Source organism: Camarhynchus parvulus, chromosome Z, assembly GCF_901933205.1.
Source record: "Camarhynchus parvulus chromosome Z, STF_HiC, whole genome shotgun sequence".
NCBI lineage: Eukaryota > Metazoa > Chordata > Aves > Passeriformes > Thraupidae > Camarhynchus > Camarhynchus parvulus.
Genome location: NC_044601.1, coordinates 54,959,433 through 54,975,156, shown reverse-complemented (window position 1 = coordinate 54,975,156; position 15,724 = coordinate 54,959,433). Strand labels below are relative to the sequence as shown.

Genomic DNA, 15,724 nt, shown 5'->3' with positions numbered 1-15,724 from the left:
CACAATTTTATGTATAAGTCTTATGTAAAATTTTGTGTGGGCATCTGGTTTTTTGTTTGGACATAATTTCCAGGTTATATATATAAAATAGTTTTATACTCTGGGCATGATTTTTAAAAACACTTCTTTGAACACTGTTAATTACCCGAAATAAATTAGTAAGGTGGGTAAGCATGTTAAGATATGATCTGTTCCTGTAATTATTACTATTTTATCCAGGTAACCAAATTAATGCTAAGTAATCACTCTGCTCTTTTTCAGCTCCACGGTGCAATGTTTGGAAGTGGAATCTACCTTAGTCCATTGTCAAGCATATCATTTGGTTACTCAGGTGATATTTATAGATCACTCTAAAGTTGAACAAATATAGGGGCGTATTTTATTCTGCTGTTTCTTCTTATAGCTTCGCTGTTTAAAACATTATATTCAATTTAATCTTCATTGACCATGATTCAATTTATTCCAAAAAGAGAATTATTCTTTTTTATAAATAATAAGAAAATGGAAAATTACTGTGTTAAACGCTGTCCTTATTTTTCAATGTGCTTAGAATTCTTAAGCTGTGCTTGAAGTAAATATTAGCTAATACTGAATGCTATATGTAGTAGGTATTGATGATTCAGCTGAAATCCAACTTTTGATTTTTGATTTTTGTCAATACCTGCCTAAGTTCCATCTAACTTTACCCATGAGTTCATGGTCTTTTATGACTTCATCTGACAAAACAAGTATTGATCAATAATGTTCAAAACTGTATATTTAAGAGTATTCCCAAGTATCACCATGTCAAGATTACATTAGAAAGTACAGTTTAGTGTGTTTATTTTAGCCTGAGAAGGAACATAATTTGTTCTACTATTGAATCCTAAAGTGAGTTGTGCAGAGTTTTCCATGTAAGAATTAAATAATAAACAAAAGCATATTAAAAACCAGACAGTGGATATGTACATTGAGAAATCAAAGGGATTTTAAAATACCATGACTTTCTTCTTTAGGTGTGTAGCATTTACCATTTCCTCACATATGAAAGTGCAGGTATATAGTTTAATGTGTGTTCATGTGCGTGTAGATGATTCCGAGAGTTTTGGTTTGCTTTCTGATACTCAGGGTTTCTAGCTCATGTTTTAGGAGCTCAGCTTTTTGAGCTACTATTTGAGGAACTTCAACATCAGTTATATCTAGATGCACTTTTAGCTTGTCAGAGATTACATGAGTATGAAGGATTCTTAGGTCTCACTAAATGTGCTGGTTGAAGTATCCTTATTTAACAAAGTGTCTTTCCTTTTGGACAATACTGCTCTGTCAACTTCAATGTGCTATTGCTCCTCTCTCTGCCTGTCTTGGCCTCTTCCATCCTGTCTCCTCCAGAAAGGAGGCTTGTGTTCCACTGAAGTGTATAATCCTTGATGCCAGTAAAAACCATGAGGGAGGCCTGCACATTCACATTGATGAAGGAGTCCTACACATTCCTTCAAAGAGTTAAGCTTTGCCATAATTCAGTCATATTTGCAAAGCACCAAATAGTGGAAGTGTTCAAGTTCAGGTTAGATGGGGCTCAGAGCTACCAGGTCTAGCAGAAGATGGGTGTCCTTACCCATGGCAGAGGGGTTGGAATGAGATGATCTTTCAGAACCCCTCCCAGCCCAAACTATTCCATGATTTTGTGAAATACAGGATGCTGGAAACTCATAGGGAAGCCCATAGTATCATGCAAAACAGGAATTTTATATAAACCAACATGAGCAATATGAATGAAATCTGAGGCAAATGTAGATGTTTCAGTTTCTGAGATGGAATTGGATCAATTGTGACTGACTAATAATTTAATATTTTGTGTGTAGATAAGGAGATCAAACCAAGGTAGATTTCAGAACTTAAATTGCCTATTCATACAAATTAATTAGACTTTTAATAAAATTCCATAAAGTGCTAAAGATGTATATCTAAAGTTCTTTCTTTCATGATTTTTGCCTTCACACCCACAGTAATCAGATTTTTACTTCAGCCTGAATAGGGTCAAGTGGACTGAGGACATGCTGACCTACAGCCCCATTAAGTCACCACATAAGAATATTCCTGATCTGAATTCAGTAGCATTTAAGCTCAGGTTTATCTGCTTTTGCACCTACTTAATGCTAACTTGACTTTGCTAAAGTCTTTGCAATACATGCAGAGGCACCTGTAATTTACAGGATTTATATTGTGATATTCTGTGACAGAGTTAACCAGCTTTTTGAGTGCCATGCAAAAGACAGACTGTGATTCTCACTGTACTACCTCTTCCATTCTCATACTGAACTCTGCTTTTTATGGTATTTACAGGCCAAGGTATCTTACATGATTTTAATATTCCTAGGGATGAACAAGAAGCAGCAGAAGGTGTCAGCTAAAGATGAACCAGCTTCAGGCAGTAAGGGCAGTAATACATCGCAGGTATGGTACATCAACCGTCTCTAGAAGACTTGTGGGATTTATTATTGGGAACTCAGTAGCTGAAAGAGAGGTAATATTTCCTTTCTGCAACTTACCACTATTATTGCATTGAATGAAATCAACAACTTCAGAGACTGCAAATATCAAATACAGTTCACCTGCTCTAGTAAAAATTTATGGAGCGTATTGCAGACCTTGTGCCGTTCTTTTCCAAGAAGAATTTAGGAAGAGAATGAAGATGAAATACAGGTTGCATTACGGCCCCTAGCAACCCCTTCCCTTCTGAATTTTAGACTTCCAGAACAATGATGCAAAAGAAATTGAGAATGATTATTGCTGGGAAATGAGCAGAATTTAACTTATAGCAAGTAATTCTTTTCTTTCTCACAAATTTTACGTGTTGAACCATTACAATTCTGCTGTATCTAAAGCAAACTCACAGCATCTGTGCACAGGGCTAAATTTCAAGAAACTATCTTATATCTGTCTCCATGATTAGTACATACAAATTACAGAATAATCTGCCTTTGAAGGTAGTTGGCATGTCCCAATAGAAGCTCTCAGAAGTAGGAAGGAAAATAAAATATCAGGGTAGTGACCAAAGAATTAGTGACTAAATTTACCTTTCTTTTCCTTTTTTTTTCCTGATGTTAATTTGTTTTTCAGTAACACTGATATTTCTGATAATATTTTTAATTTTTTAATAATTAGGCACTTTTGGATATTGTTTTTCTGGATAAAGGAGTTCAAATATCTCCTACAATAATGCAAATAAATAATAGGGGCTTTTTTTTATAAATTCTTTTACATTTAGAAATAAAATAGAGACATTTTAGGAAGAGTGCCTCTACATTTTTCATTAATAAATCACTGAAAATAGCAGCTGTCACCTTTGTTGCTTTTTGTCTCTGTTTGTTTTACTGCGCTAATTCTATTTTCTCACTTTTTTACATCTCAGTCCCAGAAGAAAGGACAGCAGTCGCAATTTTTGCAAAGCCGTAACTTAAAATGCATAGCCTTATGTGAAGGTAAGCTGAAAGCTCTTGTGAAGCTGCTTTAGTCATGGCCACAGGATGCACAGGTTACAGGCTGCAAATCAGTGGGTGCTTTAGTTGGTTGTTTAGGTAAGAAAATACTGGTAGGTGTAGGAGTACCTGCTCAACAGCTGACCTTTATGCTTCAGTAAGAACATTTCCCCTCTTTGAACAGAACCTGTAGCAGATGCTGAATTGTCATGGAATATCATATACATATAGTGACTGATCATCAGGTCTGTGTTTCAAATGTGATCCTCTTCCTAAACCATCAAGAAAACCAAAGTCATGTCCTTTATTTGTAGCACTGACTTCTTGCAAGCTCTTGACAAATGCTTTAAACACATGAAAGTCAAGAAAAAACACCTTTAATACAGAATTTCCAAAAAATTTTCACTGTTCAAACAAGCATATAGATAATCTGGCAACCAGTATTTTCTCTTTGTTTGCTTCAGAAATTTTGGGAAGTTAAAATCTAATGCTTGAGTACAGTCATTCTTGAAAGAATTGGCTATTCTGTTAATAATAGTGAAATTCTGTTAATAATAGTGAATTGGCTATTCTGTTAATAATAGTGAAACCTCAGCAGGTTTTAAGAACAAATTTGACATTTGAATAAGAAGTATGCCTGTAGTTAAGGGCTAGTCTTAGAAATTACATTAACCCAATTTGCCTATCATTTTGAGCATTTGTTTGTTTTAAAAAGCGAAAATTAAGAATGTGGAAAATGTAGTATTTAAAAATAGAATCTTTCAGCTTTATAGAAGTAAGGATGTGTCAGTCAACATGAAAATGCAATTTGAACTGTACAGAAAATACAGAATTTTAGTTCTAAAACTTACGTATGGAACAATATTAATTAATTGGCCTTTAATGCCTGAATTTTTAAATGTAAATTACATCTTTCACAAGGACTTTTCATCCATGTTTTTCTTTCCTTGCACTTATTAATGGATTACCAATTTTATAAGAGTCAATTTCAAATATTTGGTAAAATACATTTTGCAGCTTTCATATTCATTTCTCTGTGTAAGAAGGTGGTTTAGGGGAGATGATTAATAAAGATTTTATGTAAAATTAATTGCAAGAAATGTTTGTTAAAAATTGCAATTTATGAAAGAAATAGTATAAAAATTGAATATACATGCACTTACATTAATGTTAGAATAAAATAAACCAGGATGTTTCAGTACCAACTCAGAGCTGCCCAAACTTTAAGGCATATCATTAAGAGCATTGTTTAAATGCCTCTTAAACACTGACAGGTTGGGCACACCAACCACTCTGTAGGAAGCCAGAGTTTGACCAGCTGTTACGGTTCAACCCCAGCCAGCATCCAAGCCCCATAGCCACTCACTTTCCCCCAGCAGGGCTGGGGAGAGTCCAAAGGGTAGAAGCCTGAAAGCTCATGGCTTGAGATAAAGACGTGTTAAAAGGGAAAGCAAAAGCCCTGCAGGCAAGCAAAGCAAAACAAGAAATTAATTCACTGCTTCCAACAGAGCTGTTCAGCCATCTCCAGGAGAGCCTGGCCCCATCACATGTAGAGGTTGCTTGGGAAGACCAACACCATCTCTCCCCTTTCCTCCTTCTTTCCCTCACTTTGTATGCTGAGCATGATGTTGCATGGTCTGGAATATCCCTTTGGTCAGCTTGGGTCACCTGTCCCAGCTGTGTCTCCCCCCAGCCTCCCAGTAATCCCCAGCTTTCCTGGAGTGTGGCAGAATGAGAATCAGAAAAGGCCTTGGCTGGCTCTGTGTGAGACCTGTTCAGCAATAACAAAAACATCTCTATACTGTCAACACTGTGTTCTGCACAAATCCAAAACCTGCCCCCTGCCAGTCACTGGGAAGAAAATTAATTCTACCCCAGTCCAACCCAGCATACCACCCTCTCAATTAAGAAGTACTTTGAAATGTCCAGTCCCAACCTCCTCCAACACAGCTTTGAATCATTCCCACACATCCTGTCCCTGCATACCAGGCAGAGGTGCTCAGCACCTCCCTGTGCCCTTGCCCTCCTCAGGAAGCTGCAGAGTGGTGAGGTCACCCCTCAGCCTCCTTTTCTCCAAACCAGACAAGCCAAACCCCTCCATTAGTGTCCAGGACATGTTTTCCAGCCCTCCCACCAGCTGTTTCCCTCCTCAGGAAGCACTGAAGGATGTTCCCATCCTTCTCCACCTGCAGGGCCCAGCAGGCCCCAGGCGAGGCCGCCCCGTGGCTCAGCCCAGCGGGCCCATCCCCTCCCTGGGCCAGCTGTGCCCTGCTCGGTGCTCTGGGCTGGGCTTTGGCCGTGCCCTGCTCGGTGCTCTGGGATGGGCTTTGGCCTCAGGGCTGCCTGGGCACTGCTGACCCACCCTGAGCCACCCCTCTTCCATTTCACCCCTGTGCTTGGTGTCACTCCTTCCCAGGTGCACAATCCACCATTTGGACTTGACAAATTTCACTCCATTTAAGATTGCTCACTGCTCCAATCTATCTAGACCCCTCTGCAAGGCCTCTTGTACCTCAAAATTATCCACAGCGCCTCCCAGTCTGCATCATCAGCAAACCTGCTACTGGTGCACTCACCTCCAGCACTGATACAGAACTGGCCCTGGAATGGAGCCCTGAGGAGCACCTGTGGCACTGGTGAGGCCACACCTTGAGTATTGCGTCCAGTTCTGGGCCCCTCAGTTTAGGAAGGACGTTGAGATGCTTGAGCGTGTCCAAAGAAGAGCAACAAGGCTGGTGAGGGGCTTGGAACACAAGCTGTATGAAGAACGACTGAGGGAGCTGGGGTTGTTCAGCCTGGAGAAAAGGAGACTCAGAGGTGACCTTATCACTCTCTTCAGCTTCCTGAAGGGTGGCTGTGGTGAGCTGGGCGTCGGTCTCTTTCTCCGGGCAACAACAGGCAGAACAAGAGGACACGGTCTCAAGCTGCGCCAAGGGAGATACAGGCTAGAATTAAGGAGGAAGTTTTTCACAGAAAGAGTGATCAAATACTGGAATCATCTACCCAGGGAGGTGGTGGAGTCACAGTCCCTCGATGTGTTTAAAAAAAGGCTGGATCTGGCACTTGGTTCCATGATCTAGTTGAGGTGTTAGAACACGGGTTGGACTTGATGATCTTAAAGGTCTCTTCCAACCTAGAAATTCTGTGATTCTGTGATTCTATGGCTTTTTAAGTTCAGGTTTTAATAAGTGCATTTTTAAGCTTTCATTCAATTTAACAATTTTCTCCCATACATCAAACATCTGTGTTTTCGGAAAAGTATATTTTGGAAACAAGAATCAAGTTCATCTCCGTTTTTGTACTAGCAGCCAACTCAAAATCTGCACTGCAGCACAGACATGTAGAGGAAAGCTGCAAGTTCCCAAAAGACAATTTAAGATATATAAAACTCAAAATCTTTTAGAGCAGTGTTTTCCAGACATTTTCATCACTAGGAAATTTGTTCTTTCTCTGATAGTGATAACCTCACCTGATCTGCACAAACATGGGGAGATATGGGTAGTTCCCAACACGGATCACGTGTGTACAAGATTTTTCTTTGTGTGAGTACAAAGCTTTTCTTAACATTTAACTTCATACTAGACCTTTTTCTTGTGTTTCCTTCCACAGTTGTAATTAAAGTAGATAAAAGACATTTCTTCCTAATTCTATTCAGTATACCTTCATTTTTTATCTTTTATTGTACTTACTTGTGCTAGAAATGTACGAATAAGCTAGTGTCAGAAGTTTAGTAAGTTTAGTAAATGTCTTTAATACAAATGAACAGAGAGTTCATTATTTTTCCTGTTCAATGGCATTACTTCATGTTATAGTAAGTCTGTCCATGTATCATGAAGCACAATTTCTGTTTGGCTGTGCATATTTAGGCTGAGAAATTCATTAAAGGCTTCTTGTCTGTGCTGTGAGCATTTCCCTCTTTCACCTAATATTTGTCCCCTTAGGGTCCTAGTGGCTAATTCAGCCTCAGGGTTTCAGTGACAATGGCAGCCTTACCACCTCCTAAACTCTCCAGAGTTTAGGGTCTGCATATAAAGATGAAGCATAGCAGAGCACCTCAGTAGAAACATGTGAACATACAGAATAAGCACTTAGAGAATGAGATTTTTTTGATGTTTTACATAGATTAATTAAACACTAATGTGATATTATTTTCTGTACCTTTTTTTTTAGTTATGAAGATGGTCAAGTGGGTGATACAAGTATAAATACACAGGAACCAAACATTCATAAAGAGATTCTTCGAGTCATTGGCAATCAAACTGCTACTGGTTAAAAGGACCACTCTTATTTAATTGATGTGAAGCCTTCCTCAGTCTCAAAGCTGGATTTTGAACTGAAGAAGATGCAAAAAACTAATTTATTATTACTACACTAAGCAAATTAACCATTTGAATACTTACTGTTTTCTTACTTAGTATTTCGTATCTCATCAAAATACCTGAGATGATATCAATTAGCAACTGTAGGGGTGCAAAGTCTATTATTATACTAAAACAATTAATAATTAAATAGGCATTTGGGTTGCTCACAATAAGCAGACATTAAAAAGGACTTTTGTGCTGATATTTTTATACTAAACTTCAATTGGAAGTTTTAGTACTGCATACTGGTATTTTAAATTTAGAATGACTGAATTACAAGTAAGAGAGAAGATTTTATAGCGGAGCACCTGTATTATGCAGGATACTTTGCAATAAGTAAAATATTCTCGTATCAAAACACAATAAAAGGTTGTCTGGAATATGTAAAATTGAAGAGATTGGTTACCTGCAGCTGTCTTTGATTCTTTTTATTTTACTCAAATGCAGTTAGAATTTAGACTCAAAGGTGAAAACAACAATGCATTTTTTATTTACTGGGTGCAACAAAGCAAAATGAATGTGATGGTATATGTTCAGCTTTCTTTATTTTCTCTGGAACACTGTCTTACCCATTAAGCATCTCAGTTGTATTTTTTGAACTGTACAAGCCTCAGAAACACCTAAAGCTTTTAATTTTCTTTTTAGAATTTTTGGTTTTATATACTAAATTTTACAATTTCATTAGATCAACAAGGTTTTTTAATGTTTGCATCTTAACTTCAGTGAAATTGCTCTGTGATGAAATTTATCCACAAATTTTCAAGTATGTGCTGAGTTAAGGCTTTTATGGTTGAATTGATTGTTGGTACATAAGAAAATATATACAAATGCAAAATTCTACTGATTTTTGTCTTGGTAAATTAGTTTTATTAGTTAATTTCTAAGCTATAAGAAATCAATTTAAATATCTCTGTCTTTTAAATTAATTACTGTTTTTTCCAAGTAAGTAGGATGGCAACACAGATAGAGAAGGGTCCAGTCTCCAAGACAAAAAGCATATCCTGTGCCCTGATGAATGCCTTTGGCAGCCCTCATGGTGGTTATCCTGAAGCATCAATCACACCCTTGAATATGGAGAGCAGTTGAACTTTCCCATCTGTGCAACTTCTGTGAGCCACCTCAGAAAGCAAAAATAGACTGAAACCTCTCTTATGTTACTTTCATAATAAAGATACTAAAGCACCAAATAACAGCACAAGAGAGCACAGCTGTGTTTGTTTCTTTTAAAGAGAACTGAATTAGATATGCTGTAATGGATGATTCCTTCTTTCTAGTTCATGCTACACTCCTGTATTACTTGCTGCAGTTGAAGTGCCCTACAAGTTAACAGTGGTATTTGGCCTAGGAGCATACATGGGATGTATTTTAGCATTCTACACTTATTTGCTTTAGTGTTAATTTTTCTAAGTTATCCAGACTTGTAAAGCAAATTCTGTTTGCATATCCCCATTTTGGTGTTAGTTCTATTGACTTGCGCTCTCATTTGGTGGACCTCTAAATTAGAGAAACACTACTCCAGTTGTTGTCTTTCATGCTGGGACACAGGTTAACTTCTTGAAACAAAGAGGTTTCCAGAAATTTGTCTGTCTGCGTAACGACTGACATAGGTTGTGTGACTGCAAAAAGTCAATATAATTCAGAAATGGAGCTGAAACCCTGGCGTGACCATCTCTGTAATGGTGCTACCTTGTGTGTCTGAATCACTCTGTTTTGCCTAACAAAAAGAAACTGGGAAGCAAGTCCACAAAGATGTTCTATGATTATTTCCTGAGCTGGTAGCCCACCACTCTGGGATGCCTCTTGTAAAAAAGAACAGGAGAAAAGAGAGTTGAGAATGAGTGAACTGGAGAAGCCAAGTAAACAGTCATCTTCCCCGTCTCCTCAAGTTTATAGCAGGGTCAGAAATTAAACCCTTGAAGAAAGGAATCTGAAATGTAGCTAATGAATTGACCTCTGTTTGCATTGTGGGGTTGTGATCCTGGTCATGCATGGTGCCATCATAAGTACAACCCCAGGAAAGGGAAGAGAAAAATACATTGCTGCCAAATTTTAAGACTGCTCAGAGGTTTGCTTTAAATGGATAAGCCACAGCAAGGGACAATGTGGGGGAAAGCAGGACTCCAAGTTGTATTGAGGCCTTGCTGTTGTGCCTGTCTCAGGGAGAACTTTGGTGACTGACTTAAGAGGGGAGAAGGATAGTGAACAAGAGTAAAAGGTAGAATGTGACAAGCACAGGGGTTACAAACCAGTTGAAGAGGGCAAAACCTTTCAGGGAGAAAGGTAGTTCTGAAGGGACAAGATGGCATTAGCAGCTCAGGTCCCACGTGGTGCATGGCAGGAAAAGGGACTGGCAGAACCAAGCTGCAGTGTGGGGATACACAGCCCATAGCAGTATGGAGCAGTCCAAGCATGCCCCAGCATCATGCTTGGGGCAACTGGGCCACTTGAAAAGCTGTCACTAGGCTATAGTGCGGAGACATAAGCCTGGTGTCACACATAAACAGCAATTGAGCTAGAACAAAATTCTTTGGCCAGAAACTCAGTCACATTTTTCTTTACCCAGTATATTAATGAGAAACTTCCAAGGCTTTGTATTATTTGCAGGGGAATTTGAATCTTCAGATCATTTAACAAAGTATTAGTTCTCATTATTTTCAAAAGATGAGGGGAAGGAGGCATGTTCATTTGGCACCTGTTACTCCTTATATAGGAAACGCGAAAGCCAAAAGACTTTTATCACCAAGAACTGGAATGAAAAAGCCTGAGGATAAGATTTTCTTTGAAGGATTTTCTTTTGAGGTTTTATGCAAAGGTGGCAGTTGCATGTAGCCAAATGCTTCCAAATAACTTGCATTAACATGGAGTCCAGGGGATGAAAAATAAAAATCCCAGAGCAAGACCCTGCATTATGCCCAGAGCCCTTCCATTTTCCTTCCTTGCTTACCATGCTCACATAGTAGTGACAGACCAGTCATTGTAACTCCTGCTGTAAAAGATGCAGGCTTTCCAAAGATGGCTTTTAATCAAAGCAAATAGACTCCCAGGCTCTGCCATCTCTCTTGATAGAAATTTCCATGAAGTCATTGCTGTCACCATACCCAATGTGGAGCAACCAAGGGAGTTATAGGTAAATAACTTTCTAACTTCTTGCTACATCCTACAACCAAATGCAAGCCCTCCTCACAGTGGAAAGGTTTGACAAAAAAATTGTGTTAGTCCTTTGATGTTGCACCCTAATTATGAATTGCTGTATTTATGCTGCTGAGTATTTAAATATTGTGAAAGGAATCCAGAAAGATGCTTTTTAATCTTCCATGAGGTCCAGGCAAGTATTGAGCATTCAAGGGCTGAATTAAGCAATTTGAGGTATCTTCTTCTATGATATGAATCAACATGGCCCTGTTGTCTTCAACAGTACTACACTGCTTTGATAAATGAATCTTTGGCTTCCTATTACTTACCATAAAGTGGCCAGGTTGTGTAATATTTTGGTTAATGTTTTACAGGAACTAGTCAATGACACTGGAAATTTTTAAGATTAATTTTTTTCCTCTACAGCCCTTGAAAAAATTCTTAATGAAGCGGAATGATTTTAACATAATAGCTGTTGGTACTAAAAAAGCATCTGATGAGTTATGCTAAGATTGTCCTTTGTTAATAAAAATATAAAGTCACTCCAGATTAAGACTTCATGCATAGATCAATTAAACTTTGCTTATAATCACTTACTACTGTGAAAACAATTATCATAATTTCTACAAGGATAAATACAAAATAGAAAAAAAATCCAAAAGGGAACAACTGAATTAAGAGATTCATGGTTAAGAAGGAGATACTAAAAAAAACCCAAACCATAGGCAAATGCAAAAGTACTATCTATTACTTAAGAATTATAATAATTTAGACAAATTTTTTTCTTGGCTCTGGGAAATGAAAGTGAGATACAAAGAATATGAGCCATGACTCACCACATGCAGCCTCTGCTGGCAATGCTGCTGCAGCTGGAATGGCCTTGGCCACCCATTCTCTTCTCTCCTGTGGCACACAGCATCCTGTGGTGTTTTATTTGCAAAATTCAGGTGTTAATCTGGTGTCCGTGCAATTTCTTCATTACAAACACCACCTCAAGGTGAAGGATGAGCCTGTTGAGTAAACTGAGCAAGGTCTGTTGCTTGTAGAGCAGTTAGCATTCTGTGAAGCACCTGAAGTTGTTCAGAAATGATCTTGAATGCAGTCAGATGAATTTATTCCTTTAAAAAATTCCACTCAGGAGTGTAGTGACATGTGCTTCAGAAGGGGATAAATAAACGGGGATAAATAAAAGGGGATAAATAAAAATGGGAAAGTTTTGCTCCAAGCAGAGCGTCATTCTGTGTGAAGTGCACAAGGATGTCGCCCGGAGTTTGAATTTCCCAATTTGTGTTTGGAAACAGGTCTGAAAGCACTGACCTCCTCTGTCTGTCCTGCCATGTCAGTGTTGTACTCCTGCTCACTGGCTTCAGCAACAGCCACTGACAAGAGCTGAAGGAATAAGGCAGCTTGAACTGCTGTTCCATAGTGTTTTGATTGCATGCTCCTGCTAAGTTTCAGTCTGACACAGAATAGCTAGGATGTAAATTACTGCCCATTACACTTTGTGTTGGGATTTTGTACATGTACTAGGCATAAGGCTTTTGTAAAGGGGAAAAAAAATTAGTTTTTAGATGAACATATCTACTGTGTTAAAAACCTGTTGAGAAGATTGCGTTGATCATTTATCAAAAAGTCAGTAAAAATATTCCTTATACATAGACATTTAATTTAATGTTCTAAAAATAATTTTTGAACTTACCTAGTATATATTGTATCTTTGAAGTTTAACAAACAGCCAGTCTTTTATGTAAACATAAAATATGCCAATGTTTCTTTTTAACACCATAGCCTTTTTTTTCTCCAAATAAGTTTATTAAATTCTGTGCACAAAATCATACTGCAGCCTGCTATTTAGCCTATGGTGCCTTAGAGTTACTCAAATATTTAACAAAATGGAGATAATGTAAATACTGCCAGAAGATCACTAAGGCCAAATATTTTCTCTATTCACTTTTTACTGCACTTGCTTTCTATTGCTATTTAAGCCTCTTTTATTCAGCTTTGTAACAGCTATAGCATTGTAGCCAATGTAAATGTTTACCTTCAATAAATCAGAATTTGTTCAACAAGCACTGGGCATTTGGGCACTATTTTGAGAACTCTGTTGGAAGTTAAAACAGCCATCTAAGAATTAAACTGCATCTGAAGCAGTTTCTTGACTTTTGCTAATCTCAATGACATCTAAAAGTTATGCCATGCTTTTACACATTTTTGAAGTAAATTTTTTTTCATTGATCTTTTTAAAAACACTTAGATGAACAGTAAAACTAGCTTTTCTTGCTGTGTTTAGCTGAATGGGTTACCCAACTATAATAAAAGCATTATTTTGCATGTACAGTATCATAAAATGCATAAAGATGTCTCAAGATGCTTTTTATAATTGCTTTTAAAGAAGTTCTCTGTTTTTCTGTAGAGCTGTTTTTGTCATGAAAACACAGCAAATATATGACAAACTGTGTCATACTTTAATGTGGCTATGTTTAAAGTATAAATACACATCTGCAACTCATAAAATATGCAGATGTTCGTGGGACTGGTTATTAATTCAGTGAGTGCACTGTTTTTTTCACTGCCTGTGAGCTCATTTAATTATATGGGTGGATGTAGCTTGAAACTTTTGAAAGTTTTACCTTTTGTTTGTTAAATTTGTTATTTTGTGATTGCAGATTTTGGATTGAAAGAGTCAAAGTGGTACTTACTATTATTTTGACTGCTGTGAAGTGTGTTACACAAATATGACTGTCAGAGAGACAAAAAGACACATCATTGCTACTCTAAATGACTGATAGTTTGCCTTTGATTTAAGTGTAGAGGCTGGAGCTTGAATTCTCTAATAGAAGAGATATTCCAAATTTTGGGGATCTTGAATTTGGAAGCAGTAACCTCCAAACTCAAAAAAGAAGAGCTGAATCAGTGGGGAAGTCTCAGACCTCTCTAGAATTGGTACCATAGAGAGCACGAGGGACAGAATTTATATTTGCTTTGGTTTAATTTACTTCTTTTCCAAATGGCTACATCACAAGTTCTCTCCATATGCACCAATATTAAGTTTTCTGCTGTGAAGGTCTTTGGTATATTTTATTAACCTGTTGAAAAGTTCTGTGTGGGACCCAAGGGATTAGTAATCCAAACGGTAATTGACAGCAGTAAAAAAATTATTGCAATGGATAAGAGCTACAAATGCACACATTGCATTTTTAACAGGAGGAAGATCAGAGTCTCTTCTAAGAAAATATCACCATTGCAAAAAGGGACTTTAAAGGATATTAAGCCGTGTTTGCACACTTGACCAACTTCTCTATTTTGGAATTAGTGTGCAGTGCAGATTGAAATAAGTAATTTTGCACAGGGGTCACAGCCTAGGCCCCCTCCAAGAGGGATTTGTCCTCCTGAGGCAACTTAGATAGAGCTGCGTCAATTGAATGAAGCCAGCAGTAGCTGAGGGACAGCGCTCAGCACAGTGCAAACACTTTAAGAGAAGAAAACTTAAGGAATGAAGCAAAGGGCTCAGTGCCTTGCAAAAATCTAGTGTCAAAACAGATGAAAAAAAGAACAGCGCTTGGAAAAAATATTAAATTGGCATTTTTATTAAAGAATTCTTAAATGTTGCAAACATTTTCCATTCACAGTTAAGGGAGAGAAGTGTAATTCAACACACAGAAATTGAAGCCTCTGAACAGGGCAAAAGACCCTTTTAGCGTCAGCAGTTTGTAGCAAGCCCATGTGCAAGGCGTCAGCTATTGGATTCCAGCCAGTTCCAGAAAACTGGCATTTTGTGAGATGCTGAAGCTGTGGGAATTACACTAGCAGCAGGAACAGTGACTGCTGCAGAAGCAAGAACAGCACAAGTCTCCAGGGATTGGGTCTGGAGCAAAATACAGGAACTCCTGGCTTATGGTTTTCTCAACAAAAGCCAGAGCTTATCATCAGCAAAGCAATTCTAATTCATAACTTTTAAAGAGAAAGCTTTCCATTGTTTGGGAGAAATGAGAAGGAAAAAAAAGAGTAGTTTTCTTCAACCTGCTGTACTGTAGCTGGATAGTTCAGTCTAGTAGCATGTCTGGGGCAGTGTCCCACTGTACTTGCATGTAGCAGGTTTACTTACAGCGCTAGTTAGCAATTTTCTTAGAGATCTCAGGCAGCAGGAGGAATGTCTCAATTAGCTGACAGTTTCTTGGAGCCAGTCGTATATTTTATGTATATTCTAATGGAGTCTGTACAGGTAACATATTCCAGAAAAGGAATAGGTGGCTGATACTGTCCTTGATGGTTTTCAAGTCTGATCAGATTCTTCTTCCCATGAGCTGCTGAAAAAACAAATTTGCTGATTGTTTAAAAAAACCCCTTAATCTCTCCTGATATTTCCATCTCTCCTAGACAATAGCTTGGAGTTTTGGTGCATTTCTGTTCACAAACATCTACCAAGATTTATTCAGTATGAAGAGTTTCAAAGATGAGAGGAGTCAGAGGCCAAACTAATCGGGATAGGTATAAATGTAATTTGAATGTATATAGATGAAAATATGTAAGTATATATTTAAAATTTTGCATATATTTGTAGGAACGTACAGAACTTTTGACTCAAAACTAAGGATCAAAATTTCACAGTTTACAACACTTCTGAAAAATGCAGTGTATTACAAACAAGTTTTAACTTGTTTTTAACTAATGTGATAGGTTTTGGTAGATCTGACTTGTTGACTTTGTCAAGAACATGTTTTGCTAGAGGCTTTTAAATTTTTGCCTGTGGGGAATTCAGTCACTCCTCCTCTG

General features: G+C 37.8%; 1 protein-coding gene across 2 annotated transcripts in view; it reads left to right on the top strand.

Moving 5' to 3' along the window:
• The window catches only part of PARP8 (poly(ADP-ribose) polymerase family member 8), a 120,187-nt gene extending 106,661 nt beyond the window's left edge, over window positions 1-13,526 (top strand). For both annotated transcript variants that reach the window (XM_030968228.1, XM_030968227.1), the window contains 5 exons: window positions 262-331; window positions 2,357-2,433; window positions 3,392-3,461; window positions 6,916-7,000; window positions 7,629-13,526. In XM_030968228.1, the coding sequence (XP_030824088.1) occupies window positions 262-331; window positions 2,357-2,433; window positions 3,392-3,461; window positions 6,916-7,000; window positions 7,629-7,731 (405 nt within the window). In that variant the 3' untranslated portion in view covers window positions 7,732-13,526. The remainder of the gene's footprint in view (window positions 1-261; window positions 332-2,356; window positions 2,434-3,391; window positions 3,462-6,915; window positions 7,001-7,628) is intronic.
• The last annotated feature ends 2,198 nt before the right edge of the window (window positions 13,527-15,724 follow it).